This window comes from Pseudorca crassidens, chromosome 16 (genome assembly GCF_039906515.1).
Source record: "Pseudorca crassidens isolate mPseCra1 chromosome 16, mPseCra1.hap1, whole genome shotgun sequence".
In the NCBI taxonomy this organism is placed as follows: Eukaryota; Metazoa; Chordata; class Mammalia; order Artiodactyla; family Delphinidae; genus Pseudorca; species Pseudorca crassidens.
The window spans coordinates 59,636,314-59,661,553 of NC_090311.1; the positions used below are offsets into that span (position 1 = coordinate 59,636,314).

Sequence of the window (25,240 nt, forward strand, 5' to 3'; positions counted from 1 at the left end):
AGAAGAAAAACTGTTTTCTGATCTCATGTAAAGCCATAAAATGAATTGGCATATTAAGAAAGCAGATTTAACTGCAGATAACATTAATCTTTGTGGTTTAGGATATTTATCTCAATAAAATTTATTAAGCACCTACAAAATAGAGTACGGTATAGTTTTATACCCTTTTCTATTGTCTTATCAATCTGAGGGCATAGAATGCCAAATAACAGGGCATATGGTACCACATTTTAATTCTGTCTACAGTTCAGTCATTGAACCACTTAAATGCAAATTAGTGAATTTATTAACATTTATTAATTGAAAATAGTTTATTTAGGACAGCATAAAAACCTCAGAGGAAAATATTGTTCAGGAGAAAATCCAAATAGTATTTTTTTAGTACACACTTACAGTGATAAACTTCCAAATCCCCTATAACTACTCTGTCTTTGAATGGAAATTTCAGGGTATAATTATTTTTTACATATTTAAGGAGTCAGTGGGTATTTAAGTCATAATTTCAAGCAACTATTTAATTTTTTTAAGTTCCTAATTTGAAATACTATACCCAACTTCTGATTTTAGTCAGGCTACTGCATCCAACACTAGGTGTTTTATTGCAGGAAAGAAATGGGGGGCATGGGGTCAGCTGCTTTCTTGGTGCACAGCGCAGCTTTCCACATTAGGAAGATGAAGCCCCACCTGGGACAGGTTGGTCAGCAGTGAGGTGATCTTTCCCGACACAGTGGGCTAGAGTCAGAGTGAGTCAGTTCTGGGAGTTTGTCTAAACCCACAGTATAAGGTTTAAAGCAGCGCTGTGTTCTAGGGTGTCGGCTGATGTTCTCAGAGGGCGAGGGGAGAATTCCAAGGAGATAGGCAGCCAGAAGTAGGACTCGGGTGGTGGGTTGTCCTAGTCCTCCCAGTCGATGCTGATGGGGCCGCCTGTCAACATCTGGCTCTCTGGACCACTGTCATTCTCTCCTCCTACTGCCTGACGACGCATTCGCCGGTGGCAGCCCTGGGCACAGCGGGAACGCTCATCCAGCATCCCGCAGACAAGGACCCGGCAGTGCAGGAACACTTCCTAGAAAGATCATAATGATAATGAACAAAAAGAGTGAGAAGAGCTGCCACTTGGGAGCTGCTTACTAGGAGCCAGACACAATACCAGACGTTACATAGGTATTATCTCATTTCATCTAAACAACCACCCTTTGAGGTAGATATCGTCATCCCCATTTTACAGATGAGGAAACTGAGACTTAGGAGGTTAACGAACTTGCCCATATTCACACATTTAGTAACGTGGCAAACACACTGAGTCCTGTGGGTGATTTAAAACCCTACATCCATAACTTCTGCCTTTGTGCAGGGACACAAGAGACCTCTGTGAAGACATCTAATAACGTTAACATCTTGGTTCTTCACATCAAGGTCTGGGCATAACATGGGCTCCCATGCATTTCTGTGTAAAATAACAAGTTCTTTCTCCAAGCTTCTTCCTATAAGTAACTTCCCCATGCATGCTGCCTAGCTGAGGAGGAAGATCAGGGTTAGTCATCATGGTTAACAATTGTTCTAGAACAGTGATGTAGCTGGACAGGACATAAATCCACTTAAATGCAGTATGGAAAAGACTGTTGGTCTCTTAAACTTCCTTTTGTTTATGTGTTTCAACAACTCTACTAAAACAAAAATCAAAAACCTTCTACCTTACAGAGTATACAAAGCCTCTTACAACCTCTATTCATGTATATACATTAAAAAAAAACTGTATCACATTCAATTTGCATGTAAATTTTTATGACAATAGTTTTTTCATATCTCCTTTTTCTATATTTCATTCTGCATTAACTGCTTAATATTGCATTAATTGATACACTGTTTGGTTTAAGCAACACCTCTCTCATAACAGTGCTCTATAAACACATTCAACAAGTCATGTTTTACTTTTTGTTTTTGAGAAGCTGTCAGAATTGAAATTTTTAGATGATCATAATTTTATGGTTATTACACATTGTCAGACCACTTTCCAGAAAGTATACCAATTTATACTGCCACTGTATACATCTCCCTATAGCCTTGCAAGTTGGGATTTATAATTTTTATAAATTTAATATGTATAAAATAGTCTTATAATAATTATTTTAATTGGCACGTAAGTACTATTTTCACTGAACATTTCACTATTTGTCTTTTCTGCAAATATTCTGTCCATATACTTTGCCACGTGACCACTACACAGGCTTTTTCAACCACATCTGCTCACGAGGATTTTATATTATAATCACATAGTACTTTCTTTGAACAAGCCCAGTTATTTTACTGGGTGGGGGGCAGATAATTGTGACATTCATGGAGGCGTTAACCTTCTAGATGCCAGTTTTATAGTATTTTTCATAGAGGTGATGCAGATCCTAACTGTGGGCTTGTAGAATGTGAACAAACTGGGACACCATGAAGGAAGGCTGGGGAGGAGAGGTACCTTTACAAGGTAAAGATGTTCAGCTCACCTTGTGGTCTTTGCCCACAAACTTGAAGACAGGGACCTGGAAGTGCTTTGCGAGGTGATCCCGTGATGTGTACTGCTTTACTGAGTCATCTGAAACACAGCTGGAAGTAGGGCAGAATAGCACGTAAGACTTGATTGTTTAAACAGAGGTGGAAAAACAATCCAGTCCAACGTGTTTGGTCCAAGGAGAGGCAAACTGGGTGGAGGAGGCTGGGCTGCACTCAAGATTTTTGAGAATGAAAGAAAAATGAAATCCCTTCCCTGTGAAGGCATCTTCAGACACAGGCCTGCTCATTAACGCTGTTGGTCCCGTCTCTCATTCTCTGTACCCACAAACTGGGCACAAGGACCTCCTGTTAAGTCATTGTATTGAAGTATTAGCAACAGCAGCAATATTTGTTTCAGAGATATCTTTTGAAATCAAGGTATCTTTTTAAGGCTGTATTTTAATTTGTAATATATTGCAGGAATTCTGCATTTACGTACTTTATTATTGATTTGAGAAGGCTTTTCTTTAACTAGATTTCACTGTATTTATGGACACTCGCCCCTGAAGGGGATCCAAAGGTGAGCAAACCCCAATTTGTACAACAAAGAGCTGAAGAAAGATGTCAGTTTCTTAGAGAATAACTGGATCTATTGGGAAAAATCATTCACCTCCAAAATGTTTTAATTCCTCTTTTCCCAGATTTAATGCTAAATTTTAGTTTGATAGGGCTTTGGGGTTTTAATCTCAGGTCTACCACTTAAAGTGAAACTCCTAGGCTCGCCTCAGGATTAGTTGAGGGTAAAGAGGGGTTAGTGACGCTCCACTTTGAGGCGACGGTTTAGTATTGATGAACCATTTCTCCTAAAGGCCAGGGCTCACACATGTATTATGTTTTCCATTCTGAATTCAAAAGGAACTTTTTTCCTGACTGTTTTCCTTTTATGGATACTTAATAGTTCCCATCTACCAGGCCAGTAAAAAAGTGGGATCAGATATAAAAGCCTATAAAAGTTGATACCTGCTCCACATGCTTACAGACCGCTTTCTAGTTCATTGGTAATTGCTGTTTCAGGGCAGTTGAAAAATCCAATAAAATTATTTAAAAATAAGACATCTTGACTTGTATTACCACTACTACCTTATTCCCCTAAACTGAAGAGGATCTAAACATATAATGTGGTTTCTGTTATTTCCTGTATTTATGTACGGATTTTCATTTTCCTGAGGTTAAATGAATTTATACCATCTTCTGATTATGTTCTCTAATAAATAGCTAATGCATACCTAATCTGTGTGACACACTCTGCTAGGGGCTGCACAGGAGATAGAGATGAACAATATGGTCTGTGACGTCAGGGAGCTTAAAGCCCAGTACCTATGATAACAATAGTAACGTGATATTAAAATGGCACTTTTCATGTGAATGCCTCAGCATTTTCAATTTATCTTTACCTAAAAATACTACTTTTAAAAAATTGAAGTATAGTTGATTTACAGTGTTGTGTTAGTTTCTGGTTATACATATATATTCTTTTTCGTATTCTTTTCCATTATAGGTTATTACAAGACAGTGAATATAGTTCCCTGTGCTATACAGTAGGACCTTGAAGTTTTATATATAGTAGTTTGTACTATATATATATTATATATATAGTAGTTTGTATCTGTTAATCCCAAACTCCTAACTTTTCCCTCCATTTCCCCTTCGGTAACCATAAGTTTGTTTTCTCTGTCTGTGAGTCTGTTTTTGTTTTGTAAATAAGTTCATTTCTATCCTATTTCAGATTCCACATATAAGTGATATCATATGAGATGTGTCTTTCTCTGTCTGACTTATTTCACCTAGTATGATAATCTCTAGGTCCATCCATGTTGCTGCAAATGGCATTATTTCATTCTTTACTATAGCTAAGTAGTAAAAATACGATTTTTTTTTAAAGAGAAGATGTGGCAGAAAGAGTTACAGGGCAACACATTACGGAATAGAACCCAAGACAAATTCTGGCTCTTGATTTGGTGTTTGCTGTGATTAGACAATGCTAGTTCATCAACTCCAAGTTCATGTGCTAAAAGAAAGTAACAATGGTATAGGAAAATCCAAAATAACTGATTACCCAAAAGTTGTCCAATATTTGACTTTGGAATTCAATGTTTCTTTTTCTGGAGATAAACTTTCTAATTCTACTTTGCTTAGGTTTGCATTAAATTATTTTGCATTCTCAGAGCATATGCCAACCAAACTAGAGGGAAGTGAATCAGATGTGTTAAATATCAGCCTGAATTAAATTTAAGCTGAGGACAGTGAATAATCAAATAGTTTACAAATATAAGTAAACTGCACTATGTTTATTTTAGGGCTCTGAACTAGCCCCAGATTAGTATTATGATAAATACTCATTCAATAGTTCATTAGACAAATATTTAATGACTTTTACTGTAGGCAAGGCATTGAGGAGGAAGAAGGAAGGAAGATATCTAGTTCAGGTCAGAAGGAATCAGGGAAGGCTTCATGGAGGAAAGAAATCCCAATGTGTCTCAAAGGACCAGTAAGAATCAGACAGGAAGAAAAAGGGAAGAAGATTTCAGGCAGTGGAAACAGCAGGTGCAGAGTCAGGCGGGTGTAAGGAACAACAGAATTTGGGAATTGCCCATGGTTCCCTTTGGCAGGAGCAGAAACTGGAGAAGGTAGAGGTCAGAGGGCGAGGAAGAGCAAGCCAAGCTGAGAGTTGGATTTTATCTTGAAGGATTATCTCAAATGCACCATTATTGTCCTAGCCAATATTGTATTATACAATATTGCACCGGAAATGGGACTGTTTTCCTGTGAATAGTGGAAACAGGCCCACACAGCAGTGTTTTTGAGTTCTGTCTATGCTTTTTAACAATTTTAACATCTTCCATAGCATTTTGTTGTTGTTTTGTGTGTGCTAACGGCTGGAAAATTAAATAGCACAGCTTCTTCTTAGAACTGTCTAAAATAAAAATATATAGTCAGTCCTAACTGAGGGTCTGAATAACAAGCTTTACTGAGATTGCAGGTTACATGTTTTCCCAGTAAATGAGTTAAGACTATACGTTTATGTTTGCAAAAAGTAAATACGAGGGGCAGGAGAAAACTTGGGGTAAGAGAAATATTCACTGTCTTGATTGTAGTGATAGCTTCACCAGGGTGTATACCTCAGAACTTATCAAACTGTACACTTTAAATATGTACACCTACTGTATGCAAATAGCACTGCAATGAAGCTGTAAAAAAATTTGAAAGGAACCCAAATCCATTCTCCCCCAAAAGTAAATCCATTTCCTAATCTACTTAGCACTAATTATGTGACTTAAAAAAAGACATAAAAATTGATGCTTCTACGTTTCATTTTAAAACTTTGTGGAGAACCCTTTAAGATGGAAAGAAATCTAAAGGGCTTCAGCCCTCTATGAGACCTACTCTTAGCCATCCAAAGCAGCTCAGAGCGATGTATTTTCCAGATTCTGAAAACAAGCTAAGGAGGCTACAGGAATCTGAAACTAGAAGTACTCCTGCTGATAAACAGTTAAATTTACCAACCAAAGGAAATCAAGAGGCATCAAAATGTTTTCAGCAGGGATCTGACTATACATATAATATTTTTTCTTTTGGCTGGATACCCAGGGCTCTGTGGAGCTGAGACTTGAGAGCTGGGATTTAGGAGGCTGTTAGAAAGCGTTTTATCTGTCCGGGTGACAGATAATGAGAGCTGGAATTAGGGCAATAAGAGTGGAGAACCAGGTTGGAGTATTGCTACTTTTAGAAAGGCTTCTCAGTTGATCCTAATGTGCATCAAGGGTTGAAAATCATTGTGCAGGAGATCGATAGCAGCAGGTGAAGCTTGCCTGTGGTGAGAGATCTGAGGAGTTAAAAGCAAGGGAGAAATTTCAGAGTCTACCAGGCCAATTAGCAAAGGGCATGAACCGGGGCACACCTATGGTGCTCTGACTAGACTATTTGCCTTTTCTTAAGCTGCAGGTCCTGATCTGCCTGAGATGTGTCCCATCTGACATTGAGGATGAGGAAGAAACTGATGAGATACTACTATGAGTTTGGGATGTGAGTGTAATTTTCCTGGGAATGTAAGCAGTGGGTGTGGTAACTGCAGCCTTCCAATGATACACGGAGACAAGCAAAGTTCTCAATCCAAGCATCCTCAGGGAATACGGAAATCTCCTTTGTATAAAACAAGCAAACAGAAACGAACTTCACCTGATCTTTCTTCTCCTAAAACTGACCAAGTGTTTCTTCTCTCTCCTTCACTACCAAACTTCTTAAAAGAGGGGCCTGGGGCTTCCCTGGTGGCGCAGTGGTTGAGGGTCCGCCTGCCGATGCAGGGGACACGGGTTCGTGACCCGGTCCGGGAAGATCCCACATGCCGCGGAGCGACTGGGCCCGTGAGCCATGGCCGCTGAGCCTGCGCATCCGGAGCCTGTGCTCCGCAACGGGAGAGGCCACAACAGTGAGAGGCCCGCGTATCGCAAAAAAAAAAAAAAAAAAAGAGGGGCCTGCATTTGCTGCTCCCACTTCCTAACCCTCTTGCATTTCTCAGCCCCCACTTGCCACCCATGCTCTACAATCTCTCTGGACAGGTTAATCCTATAGTTTTGACTATAAACAGGGGCGATTCTCTGTCCTTTGTCTCTAGTCTTGACCTTGTTCCTGGGTCTGACACGCATTTCCAACTGCCCACTGAACTTCTCTGCCTTAGTATCCTGCAGGTATTTACAATACAATATTATTACTTGGAATTATCATATTCAATATTTTCACAGCAAATCTGCTTCTCCACCTGTGTCCTTTTATCTTGGTTAAGGGCATCCAGTCAGTCACACGAGCTAGACCCCTTGGAGTCATTTTGGACTCCCCTCTCCTTCACCAGTTTTTACCACCAAAATGCGCACAAACGGTTTCTGAACTAATTAAGAGCTGGTGAGAGTGCTGCGGTGGTTTTAAGAAATGACTGAGTTTGCTCTCGTGCCCAGAGGTCGGATGTAAACTGGGGCTAACCCATCGTCCAAGCAGCCTACTTACCCATCCCGGATGAGGTAGTATTTCAGGATCTCGTCGATCTTGGATGTAGGGGTGGCAAAGCAGCTCTCTACCAGGCTCTCTAAGCCATTCACGTGCACCAGGGGCTCAATGCCAAAGTAGAGGGAGTCTCGCAGCTTGAGGGTGGGCAGAGCTTCCCGGTAGGGCTCTTCGAACTCATGGTCCTTGAAGATCTCCAGAGTGAAAGGGAATATTCCGTGACTGCGGCTCATGATTTCCAGCGGGGTGTTGCGAAGGTTGGGAACGTAGCCTTCGGAAATGGTGTACAGGCGCGGGAACTCACATGTCACAGGGATCAGCAGTTTGCTGGTTCGGATGATGATGTCCCCGCTGCTCCCTGGGGTCTGCTTGGGTAGACCTGTCACAAGGTTGCTAGCCACGATTTTGTCGTTCACCACCTGAGCCAGGCCAGGGCCAGGAGAGGAGAGTCTATGTTTATTTCCACAGAGCACCTCAGCCCCCGCCCCACGCCCACTGTAACGTTCTCCAAATTTCTTTTTACATCAAAGCACATGAGAGGTTTCGTTGCTGAAGCCTGAGGCTTCTTTTTTCTTAATTGCTTCTCCTCCTTTTAGCAAGATATTTTGACTGTTAAAGAGTTTTACATACCACTTCATGGTCAACCCACACATTCTTTTGGAGTATTAGTCATAAAAACCTGAGCTATGCAGAATCAGCCAATTCAAAGCTCTGATATTTTAGAAAAGAACAGCTTCTGTACATTATTCTTTTTCTGGAATCCTAGACCTGGTGATGGTGCTGCAGCATGACATTGTGCTGAGCTCAACCCCACGCAGACTTCAGCTGTCGCGTTTACCCAGATGATTTTTCAGTTCTTCATCTCCAGCCTTGTCTGCTCTCCTGTGTGCCAGAAACCCCTGGCTCATCGTAGGGCATTTCCATTTGATTATCCACAGATACAACAAACACAATTTGCCTAAAGCGGGACCTTCTCCTCATATATCGCCCCCATGTCTCACCCCAAATCTCATTAGCTCTCTGCTTTTCTCTAAGTTGGATTCAATAAGTAAGTATTTATTTCATTGCAAGGGCCTCTACACTTATCTCCTGGGTCCAGGTCCTCTTTTTTCTATCCATCTTGCCCACTTCTGATTTCATTATGACAGTGCCTGCTTAATCCCATTCCTATGGGAAAAAGCCCAAACGTCTCACCCCAGCACACAAAGCAGATGTCTGGAAGCATAGTCTCCCCCCATCTATTTTTCCAGTCTCCTTTTCCAGTCAGGCTGTGTTGCCCATTCACTCAGCTTAAGCCTCAAGAATTCCCATGTCTGAGACTGGCTCACTTGTTTCCCATCTGAAATGCCCTTTCCTTTCGTCTCCGCCTGTATAAACCACACACATGCTTCCACCCCAATTCAAGTCCCACTTGTCGTGACTGTTCCATTGTTTGTCCCTTTCTGGACTCCTATACCACCCGTCAACTGTATCACTGTCTCTTATTTATAATTTGTGTGTGTTTTCATCTCAATACTACTGTGGATATTCCTAAAAGTCAGGAATCTTATTTCACATATCCCTCAGGCTCCCAGCACAGGGCTGTGCACAGATTCTTGCAGGAAAGTACAAACCTTTTACCTCTAACTGGTTCAATCCCTGAACTCATTTACTACCTCATAAATGAACCATCATCTATATCAGTCACTATCTTCAAGTATAATAATTGGTCAGAGGAGACATAGCCAGCCTCCGGGTACTGGTGCTGATGCACTCAGAAAAATGTCTGCACATATTGGAGAGATGGTACCATTTGAGAACAGAAAGAGCAGAATTCTTTTTAAGCCACCGTCCTCCCAGTGTCGGGACCACAGCACAGCAGATGCTCAATAACACATTTGTTAAATGAATGGTATATGATTTTTTTAACTCCATTCTTTTATGTGGAAATATTTCATCTATGACGCAAGCCACACTGCACACCTCTGTCAACAACTTCCCAAATAACTGGATTTGGTCATTCCCCAAGGGTCCTTCAGGAAGAACCTACATCGACCACTGTGCCACATGTCTTGAGGGAGAAGAGGATGTTGACGTGGGTGCCATTGGACACGCCTCGGCAGGAGGTGTTGGTTAGGAAGAGCTCCAGACCGCCAACCAGGTCCCTGGGGATGCTCACTTCAATGGTGTTCGATTTGCAGAACACGGGGACTGTGGGGACAGGAACTGCTGTTAGAACCGGAAAAGTGGGACTGGGAGAAGGGAAGGAGGATTCTAGGAGAAATAACTTCTCCCTTCCACACCTTGAACTTTTTGTTCTATCCTCAAGGAAACCTCTGAGGCTCAAAACAAATTGGTGAATAAAACCTGGACTCCTAACTTCCAAGGTTGTGGTCAAATAATGCTCCTCAAATACTATATTGTTTCCCAAATGAGAAAATACTGTATCAAAATTTCAATCCAACAAACATTTATTTCAAAGTGTGTCTAGCATAACTCCATGCGCTGAAACACCTAAAGGATGAACTTTTAGCACAAACACAATTTATTGGCAATACAGAAAAAGCACTGTTTTGATATAGGCTTAAATTACATAACGCTACCACTTTGACTTTCCCATTAATTACTGCCCCATAAAACAGAGGTAATAAAAACAGCGTTAGCGCACTTGGGGAAGAGTTCTAAATTGTCCTTGCATTGCTCAATAAACCATAAACTATAAAATTCACTTTAATTTAATATAAAAAGATTGCTCTTCCTTAGCATTCACTCCTCTAGACTGTACAAATACTCTAAAATGAGTACAAAGGGTACTGTCAGACAATATGTGAGGGCAATATCAGTATGTGAGGGCATATCACAGCAATGGCTTAGTATAAAGAAGTCACATATAGGTGCTCATTAAATACTTGATGGATGAGTGAATTAATTTTCTGGACATAAATAACTAGATTTCCAGAAAATAGTTCTCAGAGGATTGTTGACGATCAGATTGTACGTGTAGGGGGAAGAATCAGTTCCCTAGGGCTTTCAACTTTTCATAAGCCAATTATCTGTTAGAAAAGAGAGGAATTCCACCTAAATTAAGTATTAGTTATACAACTAATAATAGAAATTAGAGAAAAAAATCAAAAGTAAAAAGCAAAGGAAACTGTATGATCTAGCAATCCTGTTTTTGGGCATAGGTCCAAAAGAGTTGAAAGCAGGACCTCAAAGAGATATTTGCACACCCGTGTTCATAGCAGCATTATTGACAAGCAATCCAAATGTCCATCAATGGATGAATGGATAAACAAAATGTGGTATACCCATGCAGTGGAATAGCTTTATAAAGGGAAGGAATCCTGTCATATGCTGCAACATGGATGAACCTTGTAGACAATTTGCTAGGTGAAATTAAGTCAACCACAAAAAGACAAATACCGTAGGAGTCCACTTATATGAGGTACCTAAAGTAGTTGACTTCATGGAAACTGAAAGTAGAATGGTGGTTGCCAGGGGCTGGAGGGAGGAAGGAATGAGGGGTCCTTGTTTTAATGGGTATAGAGTTTCAGTTTCGCAAGATGAAAAAGTTCTGAAGATTCGTTGCACAAAATTGTGAATATATATAACACTGCTGAACTATACACTTAAAATTGGTTTAGATGGTAAATTTTATGTTATATTTTTTTACCACAATTTTTAAATGATTCCAGAGTGTACACATGCTGCTAAAAGAGGTGGTGTTCTAAAAGATGAGAATCTTGACACACTCGGTTGAGGAAGGCAGGGAGATTAAGAGGGAGGAATTAAGAGCAGAGGTTGAGCATGTACTACCTTGGCAAGTGTGGTTATCCTCAGACAGCACCAAGCCCCGGGGACATTCACACTGATAGCCCTTCTCAGACATAAGGCAAGAATGGCTGCAGCCGCCATTGTTATTGTGGCATCCTTCAATGTCTGCAATAAAAACCAAAAGAAAAGGGAATGATATTGTAGCCCTCTTCCCCAAGAATTCTGGTTCTTGGACTGGTACTTTGCATCAGGCATTGTACTTGACTTACCACAGTATCATTGGGGCCCAACTCAGTCACTGAGACATGATGTCCACAAAGAAGTTTATTAAATGTTAAAGCTACAAAGAGCAATCTTACAACACACATAGCTCTAACCATTTAAGCTGGTCATTTTGTAGAATGCCCTTCAATCCAGCTTTGTCTGTTTTTCTCATGGTTAGACTACAATTTTGGGGAGGAAGACCCAAAAGTCATTTCTTAATTTCTGTAACATTTAGTCCATCCAGTTTGAAATTTTATAGAGTATTATTGATGTAAAAGGGACTGACAGAATATAAATTCACCTAGAGCAGCTAAATGGATCAGAGTTAGTCAGAGCTATTACCAGTGGTTGGATCACCAGCCCCTCTCCTCAAATCTCTAGGAATAATAGCACTGGAGATATGTTTCTTGGGCTGACAGCACATTATAAAAATGAAACCTGGACAACACACTGAAAGATTCCACTCAGCTGAGCTCTTTGTGATATTCCTCTTATGACATAGTTTTTTAAAGTTTTCTTTTTAAAAGTTTCACATTTTCAAAAAGCATACTCAATCAAATGTGCAAAAAGGAAAAATATTCAGTTGAAAAATGAAGAAACTACCACATAATGTCATAGTGAGGAAACATAATGACCTTTGTGGGCTCTGGATATGATCTTCTAGATCATGGGTCATCAAACTCTGGCCTGCTACATGTTGTTGTAAATAAAGTTTTATCGGCACACAGTCATACCCATTTATTTCCCTATTGTCTATGGGTGCTTTCTCATTACAAGGGCAGAGTTGAGTAGTTTCAACAGATTCCATATGGTCCGCGAAGCCTTAAATATCTACTATTGTGTTTATGCAGAAAAAGTTTGCTGGTCCCTGTTTTAGGGGTAAGATAATAAAAGGGAATGAGTTCAGGAATCCCCTCGTGGTCCAGTTGTTAGGACTCCACACTCTCACTGTCAAGGGCCTGGGTTCGATCCCTAGTTGGGGAAATAAGATCCTACATGCCTCATGGCATGGCCAAAAAAAAAAAAAGGGAATGCTTTCAAATCATTTAAGATGTTCAAGGAAAGATATGAGCCAATTTCCAGTTATAGCTATTAGTCTCAGTTCATTAATAATAAAAATATTAGTCCTTAGTAAATTAACTTGAGATGATGTAAAATGAAAGGGTTGGATTAAATGTTCACTCAGGATATTTCCAGGTCTAAAACTGCAAAGCACAAAATAAACTGAAATTCTTATTTGGTTTAAAGGATTTTAAGTCTCTTCCAAGGACATACCAAAATGTTTAGAATGGCTATAACTGCAAGTGGGATTGTGGTCATTTTGGTTATTGTTCTTTTACTCCTTTGTATTTTCTTCTATGAACATAACTCTTTCATAATAAAACAAAACAATAAAAGTTACTTAAAAATTAAAAAGAGCTTTTTATTTTAAAAAAGAAGATATGCTAATCTAACAGACTAGCTAAAGAAACAAATATGTTTGGACTATCAATAAAATGTAAGTGTTTCCATAAAAGCAAATAAACAAAAAAAAAACCAAAAAAAAAAAGCAGGATTTCAAATATGAATCTTAATCCTAAAGTGTAATTCATATTCAAATTTTATCTTCTGCTAAAATACTTTTCAGTTATGATTATTAGGTTTTAAAATTATATGAGGATTAACTTAATATTTCCAATGAAATACTCATGAGTAATTATAAATGTTCCTCATGGAACATTTCATTAATATTTAAATATGTAAAGATTATTGCATAAAATAAGATTTAAGGAGGATTCAGGACATCACTCTTACTCAATAAAATTTAAAGTACATTTAGTCTTTTTACAAAGGACAGTAATTTGATATCCTGGTTAATGGTCCCTGAGTTAATAATGCAAATTTTGTTGCATGAAATGAATTATGAGCACTAGCCATAATTTTTCCTTTTGGGGTAGTATTTTATTATTTTGAATATAACTAGAATAAAGTGAAATCGTAAGCAGTATTATAATCTGTTATGCCACAAATTCAATTACCCTCTGGGACAAATCATATGTCCTCTGTAAATAATGATAATTAAGCCATTTATCTCTTCATATAATCTGCAGAATTTTTTCCTTTTTTGGTCTCTCAACTCCCAATATCATGAGATTCAGACTTATTAAAGTGGAAGTGATGAAATTTTATTTGGGATAATTTGCAAGGGCCTTAGAGAAGGGACATTATCTAAGTTTCATGTCGTAATAGTAGACAATTTCCATTTCAATTATTTGACGTACATTACAAATTCTTTTTAGTACTTGATTATATGAAATGTATACAGCATTTCTACTATCAAAAATAGATAAGTTTAGGGCTTCCCTGGTGGCATAGTGGTTGAGAGTCTGCCTGCCGATGCAGGGGACACAGGTTCGTGCCCCGGTCCGGGAAGATCCCACATGCCGCAGAGCGGCTGGGCCCGTGAGCCATGGCGGCTGAGCCTGCACGTCCAGAGCCTGTGCTCCGCAACGGGAGAGGCCACAACACTGAGAGGCCTGTGTACGGCAAAAAAAAAAAAAAAAAAAGATAAGTTTACTTATCTCTAAAAATGTATTAATCTCTAATAAATTCAAAGCATATGAGTAAAAAAAAAATGGCTTCATGTAAGCCAGTTTCCCAAACTTCCAAGATGGTAAGACTCACCTAGAAACTTGGTAAAAACACAAACTGTAAGGCCCCTCCCACCCCACTGAACCAGAGTTTCCAGGAGAGAGGCCTGGGAAAGGCCAGCTTTAAAGGCACCCAGGTGCTTCTCAGCAGGGAAGTTTGAGAAACACTGCTGTAAACCATTTGTTATGCTACCTACCTCCATTATCTTGCTACTCCAGATGTGCTCCCTGGATATGCAGCACAGGTGTCACCTAGACGTTATTTAGAAATGCAATATCTTCACCTGACCCCAGACCTACTGAATCAGAACCTGTATTTTAACAAGATCCCAGGTGATTCGTGGGCACATTAAAGTTTGAGAAACACGGAATACCCTATTTTTATACCACCAATTAAAATGCAGCTCTCTGCCTCTTGCAAAATGCAACAGCTCCCTCCTGCTAAAGCTTGGAGACAAAATCAACACTGCATTCTGTCTGCAACACGAGCATCCTGCAATGATTCTCAGTGATGATGATTTGTGGTTTCTTTACACAGCCAGATTGTTACTCTCTTCTGACGTTGGCCAGTTTTATGAACATCAAAGAATAAGCCAATGGCTTACTGGGGGCTCTTGATGTGAATCCCTTCTTGCCCATCTCACCTTCACATGTCTTGCCATCACTTCTTAGCACACGGCCAACCCCACACTCACAGCGATATGAATTTTTGAGGTTTACACAGATCTCACTGCAGCCACCATTGTTTTGTTCACATTCATTTTCATCTGTAGAAGAGAGACCACACCATTTAGATACTGCTGAGCCATGCAACCTTTTCCCAAGCCCCTTAGCAGAAACTCCATATCTTTTCAGATCCTGTCCATAGACTTTCCACAAACCAACTCCAATATAATCAGTTTTATTAACCTGGTCTCCCCACCAAGTTATTTGTCCCTCTGCCCTCTGCTGGAGCGGAAGGCAGTTAGTTGATTGCTTGCCAGTTCCCTCCTCAGGGCAAAACTGTTGGGGAAATGAAGTCCCCTTTGGTATTTGGGTTCACCTGCTTTTTGTATTGGAGAGTCTCACTTTCTGCAATTCCTGAAGATTTGCTAAATAAATAAAACATAAATCAAACTGTGTTTTAAATGCATTAAAGGAATTTGCATTGCAGAGGATACGTTGGATAAAATTTTTTGCGAAGCAGTCTTCTTTAAAACATGAAGAACTGCCCTCAAATCTATTTTAAATATTGGAATATTCCCCCATTGTACTTAAGCAATGATTGCTAACATTTTTAAGAATCTGATGAAGGACATGGAGTCTTGCTATAAAAAGAATAAGCACAGTTGGCAACAAATGTCGATCCCCTTCCTTCTACAAACAAAAACAGGGGAGCTTGAGGAGTTAAATTTGCCATGGCTTGGATACAGGATATAAACCAGGGACTGGGGTTTAAACACCCACAAGGTGACAGGAGGCATGGCCTTGGGCCCACGAGAGGAGATGAGCTAGAACTGAAACCCTGCTCAAGTCTAGGACCCTGGAAAACGGATCCCCACAATGAAAGGGGGAGGAGAAGGACTCTGCTCTGAGGCCCAGGAAAGAAATAAGGAGCTCTCTGCCTGAGGCTCTAGGAAAGAGAAAAGCCTTCATAAACCCCAAGTTGGGCCCTGCCACGGTTGAAGTATGAACTCATAATTCCCACATGGCGTGGGGATCTTGAAACTGAGAAACTGATGTAAAGTTTGGCCTGGACTGGTGAAGCTTCTGTGACACAAGCAATCAAAAAACTCTCTGTAGTAAAAAAGAACTCCTCAAACCAGATAATAAGAGTGGAGGACCACAGAAAAACAATGACAACAGAAGGTGGTGTATCATAAAACATATGCAGGAGGAGATGATCCACTATGAGAAAGCTGACAAGATAAACAATGGGAGGCTCTGAACTGGAGAGAACAGAATAATCCAGAAAAATCCATAATACAAGGATTTAAAAGATTACTAAACAGATAAAAGTAAGGCCAGTAACCAAAATAAAATTGTGTAGGAAGACAAGGCAGAATTGAAACAAAACAAACATACAGAACTCGTAGAAATGAAAAATATAGTTGCTAAGATTAGATCCTTCATCAGGGCCCCTGCTGCCTGGACAGTGGATGGCTAGAGGTGCTAGCAGCCCTCCTGGGAGTGGCCACACTGGTGCTTGGGTTCACCCTCTGTCGAAAGTCTGGATTGTTTACCTGGAGACTGATTATTTTACCTGAGAGAGAAATACGCTTCTACTTACTGAAGCCATTGTTATCTGGGAGTTTATTGTCACTTACAGCCTTAGAAACTCTATGCCCCAGCAATTCCACTTTTTTTTTTTTTTTTTTTTGCGGTACGCGGGCCTCTCACTGCTGCGGCCTCTCCCGCTGTGGAGCACAGGCTCCGGACGCGCAGGCTCAGCGGCCATGGCTCACGGGCCCAGCCGCTCCGCGGCACGTGGGATCCTCCCGGACCGAGGCACGAACCCGTGTCCCCTGCATCGGCAGGCGGACTCCCAACCACTGCACCACCAGGGAAGCCCCAGCAATTCCACTTTTATGGGTATACTCTAGAGAAAATCTCACACGTGAGGTAAGGTATCATTTTTATGTTAATTTTAAGAACACACAAAACAATGCTATATATTGCTATTGTTATGTTATATTATTATTGTTATTTATTACATAGATAATAAAAGCATAAAAACAGGGACCAGAAGGACACACACTAACTTCAAAACTGTGATTTTTACCCCTGGAGGGTGAGAGAGGTAAAAGAGATGGAGTGAGATGGCTTTATTTGTATCTGTAAAATTTTATTTTAAAAAAAGGAAGAGGGACTTCCCTGGTGGCTCAGTGGTTAAGAATCCACCTGCCAATGCAGGGGACACGGGTTCGAGCCCTGGTCCGGGAAGGCCCCACATGCCATGGAGCAACTAAGTCGTGCGCCATAACTACTGAGCCTGCGAGGCACAGCTACTGAAGCCCTCGTGCCTAGAGCCCACGCTTCACAACAAGAGAAGCCACCGCAATGAGAAGCCCATGCACCGCAGCGAAGAGTAGCCCCAGCTCGCCACAACTAGAGAAAGCCCACATGCAGCAATGAAGACCCAATGCAGCCAAAAATAAATAAATTAATTAAAAAAATTTTTTTTAATTCAAAAAGGAAGAAAAATTTAGCTATAAATCTGGGTACATGAGTGTCTGTTATATTATTTTCCTATACTCTTCTCTCTGCCTGAAAAAAATAATTTATAATAAATAATTAAAATTGTTATATATTTTTTAAAAAACTAAAGTAACATTGACACATGCACATAAACACAAAACTTTGCCTCTAATTTCAGGGAGTTCATGATCTCCCTGAAACCAACAGACAGACTCCAGGCAGGAACTGGGGGCTTTTCCCTATGTCCCGATAGGCAGAGATGTCCAAGATAAATTGTTAAGCAAGAGATGTGTATGGTGTGTATAATATGCAAGCTTTGGTTTAAAAAACGGCAACAAATAAATAAATATGTATATTTTTATTTTTATATCTGCCTGAAGAAACCCTGGAAGCATACGTAAGTAAATAATGTAAGAGTTTACTTGGGGGACTTCCCTGGTGGTCCAGTGGTAAAGAATCTACCTTCCAATGCAGGGGACGTGGGTTCGATCTCTGGTTAGGGAACTAAGATCCCACATGCTGTGGGGCAACTAAGCCTGAGCGCCAGAACTACTGAGCTCATGCGCCTCAACGAGAGAGCCCACGGGCCACCACAACTACAGAGCCCACGCACCCAGGAGCGCATGTGCCACAACTAGAGAGAAGCCCGTGTTCCACAACGAAAGATCCCGCGTGCTGCAGCTAAGACCCGACACAGCCAAAAAAATAAAGAAAAATAAAGAAATAAAATAAATATTTAAAAAAAAAAGAGTTTACTTGGGATGGAGTTGGAGGAGAGGGAAGTGGAGCAAATGGGGGACAGAGAGCTAGATATTTCACTGTATACCTTCATGCTGTTTAACTTGGGAGTCATTTAAATACATTACCTATTCAAAAGTTATATTAAAACAAAAGAAGAGATGAATGAACAACTCCTGCCTTAAGAGGAAGCCAAATATTTTCCAACAGACACGTGTGTGTGTGTCTGTGTGTGTGTGTGTGTGTGTGCAGTGTGAGGGGTTGGGGGGAATTGTAGGAACCATCGTCCCCCACACCCTGAACCTGTTTACATTAAATCACATAGTCAAAATCAACCAGGCAAGAGCCCTAACAACTGTTATGGGAGCGCCTAACCATGCTCCATGGGATGGCTAGTGGGGTTCATTAAAGAGACTGAGGAACAAAAGCTTTTCTAAAATAAGAACCCTTTGATATCCCTTTCATCCTGATGCCCTAACCCATCCTGATCTTGTTACTCTTCTTCTGGAGGAGGCAGCTGTGGGGTAGTCCTCCCCTTTCTCTCTAGACTTGTTTTAACTCTATTTGAGTCTGAATACAAAAAGCTTCATAACACTAAACAGAAAATAGATGATCTTCAGTCCTGGGTTTTTCAACTCTATTTTCTCCCTGCTGTAGACAACAAAACATGTATACAATTGGACAGCTCTGGATTTCCTACAAATAATCTGACTCCCCTTTCTTGCTACTCAGACAAACCAAAATTATATTAGTGAAGCTATAGGAGTATGTCCTTAGATAATTCTAGACCAAAGCTACCCAACAGAAATACAAAGCAAGACACACATGTAATGTAAAATTGCCTAGTAGTCACATTAAAAAATTTGTTAAAAGACATTGGTAAAATTAATCTTAATAATATATTTTAGGGACTTCCCTGTTGTCCAGTGGTAAAGAATCTGCCTTCCAATGCAGGGGATGCAGGTTCAATCCCTGGTTGGGGAACTAAGATCCCACACACTGTGGGGCAACTAAACCAGTGTGCCACAACTACTGAGCCCGCGTCCCTCAACAAGAGAGTCCTTGTGCCACAAACTACAGAGCCCACACACTCTGGAGCCTTTGCGCCACAACTAGAGAGAGAAAAACCTGCACACCACAACCAGAGAGAAGCCCGTGCGCCTCAATGAAAGATCCTGCATGCCACAACTGAAGATCCCATGTGCCTCAATGAAGATCCCACATGCCGCAACTAAGACCCAGTGCAGCCAAAAGATAATACATAAATAAATAAAATAAATTAAAAAATAGATTTCATTTTATCCAGTATGTCTAAAATATTTCATTTCAATATATAATCAATATTAAAATTATTGATATCTTTTTCTGAACTAATCTTCAAAATCTGGTGTGTATTTTATACTTATAGCATGTCTCAATTTGGATGATAAATTTTCATCAGAAATACTTGAGCTGTATTTTAGAGTCATAAAATTTACAGTTCACTCAAGTTGCCCCACACATTTTTAGTTTTCCAATGACTGAATCAAATACTAGCTTTTAAATTAAAATTAAGTAAAATTACAATTCAGTTTTTCAGTCACACAAGCCACAAAGCCACACATGGCTAGTGGCTAGCGTATTGGACAACGCAATCCCAGACTGTCCCGACACATGATATAAATTTGGCTTGAGGCTTTAGTTATGAACTAAAAAGACAAACCCCATTCTGAGTTTTCAGAGACACAAACTGGAAAAATGATGGTGCTCTGAGTCAGGAAGAGTTTTTGATTTGTCCTTTACTCCTAATAGCCTGTTTCTACCGCAAGATGGGTTTCTTACCAAAGCATGTCTGTCTGTCGGGGCCTAGCACGGTTCCTGGAGAGCACGTGCACCCACTGGTATCCAGGCAGCTGCCGTGGCAGTCCTCATCACAGATGTCATAAAAATCTATGGAGGATAAAGAGGACCTTTCAGGAAGGGCGAGGACCAGAGGACACTCTCATCCATGAGAAAGCCTCATGAGTTCAATCATGGGGTATGAATTCCTAGCCAACATCAAGAGAATTCTCATTGATCAGCGTTTATATAGCCCAATGGCAAGAGGTGCTGCCTAGGGACATGTTCTGTCATTGAGTTCAATGAGTCCCAACTTCAGATCCTTGGGTGACCACGGAGTTTCTGCAAATCTAAAACCTCACCAAACATGAGCTGTAGATTAAGTAAGCATTATGTCCTACTCTTCTATGCAGTCTATTTTTTAAATGTATACAGATTTTTATGGGATTAATAACATGAAAATTCACTTAAAAGTATTACTGATCTCAAGTGGCTTCTTCCCATTATACATCATTTAAAAAATCAGTGGGCACTAAGCACAATGCTACCGTATGGATGTCTGAAATATATATTGAGAAGGGGTCCTCCATGCTCAAAAAGGCTGGAAATCCACACTAAATAATCTAAGTCAACATTTCACTTTCTACTGCTCTGTTTGAATGGAGTGGAAGACAAAGTAAAACTGATCAAAGTCATAGCTCCTTTCCCTTTCTATTCTTCAGGAATTTTTCAGAAATCTAAGAACAGACCTCAGAAACCATGATCTGGAGGTATCCGTGGCCCTAAATCAATGTTCTTCAGGCTCTGAGATACTACCATAACCAAATTTCCTATGGTGTTTTTCTCTTTGATGCCATATGTGGCCTTGTGGGGGGAGGGAAAAGAGCCCAGGGAAGGTACTCACGACCACAGTAGACGTGAAAGCAGACGCTGGGCTTGGCCAGACGATACACATAGTAGCCTCCAGGGCAAGCCTTGACCTCCACCGTGGTGTTCCAGAGGCAGCAGTTCCCACTGAAGCTCGCACAGGCCTGGCGTTGCACAATGCCATCGCCTTCCAGAGGGTGGCTGCCATTGAGCCAGACAGGTGCATGGGTTCCGCAGTGGTTTTCTGGTATGCAGAAGGTGGGCATGGCATCCCCTGCCATGCCTGTGAAGCGGTACCACTCCCCATCCACATTGTTGTCACACAGAGGGGAACCTTGAGACTCATCAAATTGGTGGTCAGTGTTCCTCCATGGCTCATTCAGACTGATGTAAGCAGAACAAGGATCTAGGGCTGGGAATGAAAAGGACACCTCAGAGGCACCTTGTGATGTTTCAGATCACAGTGGCAATAGCCTGAGTCCACCTTCTTGGTCTTACATTCTGGCTTTTTAGTTCAAGAAAGAAATAATCTAAAGTCCCCAAAAGTAGCTGTTTAAGATTCCTCAAGTTGACGTAAACATATTTCATAAATGCCTTTTACATTTGAAAAATTATTTCAAATCTATTTAAGGTTTTGTGTTTGCATTGAACTAAACCTTTCATCCAGAGTAATCATCTGATAGGATAGTTGTTCAGACCAAGGGAGGTTATAGTCTCACTGAAATCTGCACTGGTCAGACTATATTTTGAGTACTGTGTTCACACCTGGAGGCTATATTTTATGAAAGTAATGGACAAACTTGATGTCCAGAGGAAGGTGATCAGATTTAGAAGGGAGCCTAACAATTATTTACTGGGGAAGAAGCTGAGAACTACTGTTTGGAGGAAAAAAAAACAAACCCTGAAGAATATGCATCAGTCTTCAAAAATCTGGAATGGCTTGTGAAAGAGGAATTAGCTTTCTGTTACAATGACAGGAACAAATTGTTACGGGGAAGTGCATTTCAGTTCAGCTATCTAGTAATGGAGAGGCTATATCATAGAGTGGTAAGCTCTTCATCTTTGGAAATTTTCAAAAAGTAGCTGGATGGTCATTTGTAAGCAAGATTTTGGATGGAATTTTGCATTAGCAGGCAGTTTGGCTTGATAATGAATGTGTAAAGCTCATTCCACCTTAGAAGGAATAGGCCTCTGGCATATGTCAGCTGCTTTGAAAAACACAGTATAGTGTCAAGTAATTATCAAAGATATTCTCCATGTGAATGTTGGTACATGTTCCATCACCTATTGAAAACACCATGAACTTTGTGTCTTCACAATTAGCCAGGGCATCACTGTCTAGAATATAGCAACATTTCAAGCATGCATTTTTAGTGCATAAATAACATGGACAAATACCTCATCAAAAACATTTTAATGACTGAATACACCAATATCCCCAGTTCACTGCTTCTCTCAATTTCAGGAGAACATTGAATTAACACAGGCAAATTGTTCTTACAAAGAATCTATAAAATCAAGAAATTCTAGAAAGGAGTCCTAGCCAGAGTACTATCCTTCTTAATGCATGTGAGGCTGACTTAATAGACATTGTAGGCAGGGAATTCATATTAAGGCTCAAATACTTCGTGGGCAGGAAATTCAGCTTCAGCAAATACTGCACAATAATTAAGTGTGGATAGGCCATGATCAAAAAATGTAAGTTGTCTAGAAAATATTTTGGGTTTTCCCAGTCTCCATTTCAATTTCAAGTTTAATCTCAAAACTTCAGTCACATGTAGAGGATGGTGTAGCCTAGTGCTAAGGTCCCCATTTAGAGTATAATAACCGTTTGGGACAAGAAATAAGTAGGATATTGCATATTCTGGAAGTAAGACTTCTGCAGAGTTACACGTGCCAGGAGCAACCCTCTCCTTACAATGTCCCTGCGGTTTCCTGACTGTGCCCTAGACCATGGTTTGACGTCCCTTGAGAGGAAGAAATGTCCTCATACAGACTCTCTACCCTCTGAAAAGGGAAAAATTCCCTTATCTGCTCTCCCAGCTGTGGTTCTCTTATGAAGACAGATTTCCAGGGCAATTTCACAGGTGATTATGAATTCATAGAAATATTTGGTTCATCTCCTTGGCTCTAATTTTATAAGAAATGGTTAAGTACTCAACTTTTAATAGCTTTTACAGAAATTCCTAAACCTCCCTCAATAACTATTTCATGATTTATAAAGTTTTTCCTTAAATTTAACTATCATTTCTTGTGCTATTTGTTGAACGTTTACTTCCTCTCTTGTTGTAGGTGATACATGCCACAAATAGGAGAAATTTACTATCTTCTGTAAACTAAATACATATTTTAAAAGTTACCCATACAATATTTCCTAACATTAAATAAACCCATTCCACTCATCCCCTTTAAAGGGAGTAATTTAATCCTTTAGTAATCTGGCCGCTGGCGTTAATTCCTTTTTTCAGTCTCTCAATGTGGAGCCCGAATTCGGTATTATGCATGTTGCGTCCTGAATTACTGACGTATATATACACATGCACACATAATACATCCCTCAAATGAGAGAGCTTCAGAGAACAGCCCGGTGGGCAAAGTTCGAGTCAGGGGGCCCCAGCTGGCAGACAGCCGGTCAGCCTTTATTTACTAGGATGTTCGCTCGTCAGCCCGGACGTCCGTGCGCCCCCAGGGCCGGCACCTCGCCGTGGCCGAAAGCAGAGAGCAAACGTCAGCACCCCCGCCCTTTCGTCCCGGGGACAGGGACTCCCTGACCCTCCAGGTCCGAACCCCGGGCACCGCCCCTCGGATAGTCCGGATCGCCAGATTCTGGCCCTGCGCACTCGGGCCGGAAGCCCCTCCTCTCCTTCCTTCCCTCTCCCCCTTCGCTTCCCGCCTTCCGCCCTCCCCTCTTCTGCTTTTTTCTCACTTACCCTTTCCTCTCAGGCAACTGCACCCCCACCCAATCCCTAGCCCCCAAAGTTCTCCCTTTATCTTGTTTATGGCATTGAGTCAAACGTCCTAGAAGGGCTGGAAAAAAAATAATAAAATAAAAAAGATTTGGGAAAGGAGAAGGTGTCTGATGGGAGGGTACAGGAGGTACTAGAAGGAGGAGTAAGCCGGGGAAGAGAGTGGGGAGAAAGCGGGGAGGAAGTTGAGGGCAGGACCACTTTGACTCAAGCGACTCTTGGTTACTTACTGGTAGCAGATACAGGGTGATTAAACTTAGCTCAAACCTATCTTTAAGACTTTTTAAGACCAGTTTTAGATTTAGAGAATAATTGAGGAAATTGTACAAAAAGTTCCCATTTTCTGGCACCCAGTTTCCCCTATTATGAAACCATCGTACACTAGTGTGGTATCTTTGCCACAATTAATGAACCAGTGTTGATACATTATTATTAACTCAAGTCCATAGTTTAGATTTCTTTAGTTTTTGCCTGTTTTTGTCTATTCTGGCATCCCATCCAGGATACCACATGACATTTAGTTTTACATGTCTCCTTAGGGTCTCAAGCCTATTTTTAATGTTTATTCTTAAAGGTACTAGAGCAAGGCCTTAGTTACCCGAAGAAATAGGGGCAATTAAACACTGAGATTCTCAGAGGTGCCAAGAAGGATGGTTCTTGCCATCTCACTCTCTCTTCTAGTTAAAACTTAAATTCTAATGGGAAAAGGAGAGAGACATTTGTTACTAAATGGAATTAAAACTTTGCTTTGTTGGCCAGTTTTGTATCAAGTCTGGAGGTACCAAGGGGGGGAGACAGTTTAAGATTCACTCAATCTCTGCAAAAAGTCGTATTTTCAGATGTCAAGACTAAGAAGTCTGATTTATCCAGATCTGTGCCTTTAGGGGCACACTCAGTCCCTTGTATTAATGAAAGAAAAACTCTATCCTCTGCTCTAAAAAAAAATTTTTTTTCCCTCTTAAAGCTGGGACTATACAAGTGCCTAGAATATAAAGAGGTTAGGATTCCTTTTACAGATACTCCAAGAAATATTTAGCTCATGGAAAGTTGTTTGGATTTGGCAGATCCATGGAAATTTTGGATGCCCAGGCAAAAGGCTAAACGGAACATGAAATGAAATTCTCTGAAAATATATCTCCACAGGTTTTCAATGACTTTTTTTCTCCTATTCTAGAACCAGTATTTAAGATACTGGAATCTTGCTCTTAATTACCTGTACATAACAGCAAATTCCTCCAACAAAAAGTACATCGTGTCAAGTACTTGACACAAGACTTACCCGTTGGTGACCCCAGTGTTACTGTGGTGAAAAGGCAGGTGAAGAGCAGGAATTGAAGCATCCTTTTGGACCAGCCACCAGAGACAGACTGGAAAATTCTCTTAATTTCAGTCTTCCTTTGTCCGCTTCTTTTTCAAACACTTTTTAAAAAGGCCTCTAGGCTCTTGTGAAGAAGACTTTTCAGTACTGGCTGGGGCTTTATCAGAGGAAGA

General features: G+C 40.6%; 2 protein-coding genes across 2 annotated transcripts in view; one reads left to right on the top strand and one right to left on the bottom strand.

Annotated features, from left to right (window-relative positions):
- PLA2G12B (phospholipase A2 group XIIB) overlaps positions 1–9,810 on the top strand; it is a 31,584-nt gene extending 21,774 nt beyond the window's left edge. The window contains exon 4 of the mRNA XM_067710602.1: positions 9,545–9,810. Within this exon, the coding sequence (XP_067566703.1) occupies positions 9,545–9,591 (47 nt within the window). The 3' untranslated portion in view covers positions 9,592–9,810. The remainder of the gene's footprint in view (positions 1–9,544) is intronic.
- OIT3 (oncoprotein induced transcript 3) lies at positions 127–25,165 on the bottom strand. The gene is made up of 9 exons (XM_067710598.1): positions 25,029–25,165; positions 20,821–21,195; positions 19,920–20,027; positions 14,828–14,950; positions 11,332–11,454; positions 9,566–9,726; positions 7,540–7,955; positions 2,496–2,595; positions 127–1,066 (listed from the first exon to the last, which is right to left on the bottom strand). Exons 1-9 carry the CDS (start codon positions 25,087–25,089, stop codon positions 893–895), a joined length of 1,641 nt encoding a protein of 546 aa, XP_067566699.1. The 5' UTR covers positions 25,090–25,165; the 3' UTR covers positions 127–892.
- Between the last annotated feature and the right edge of the window lie 75 nt (positions 25,166–25,240).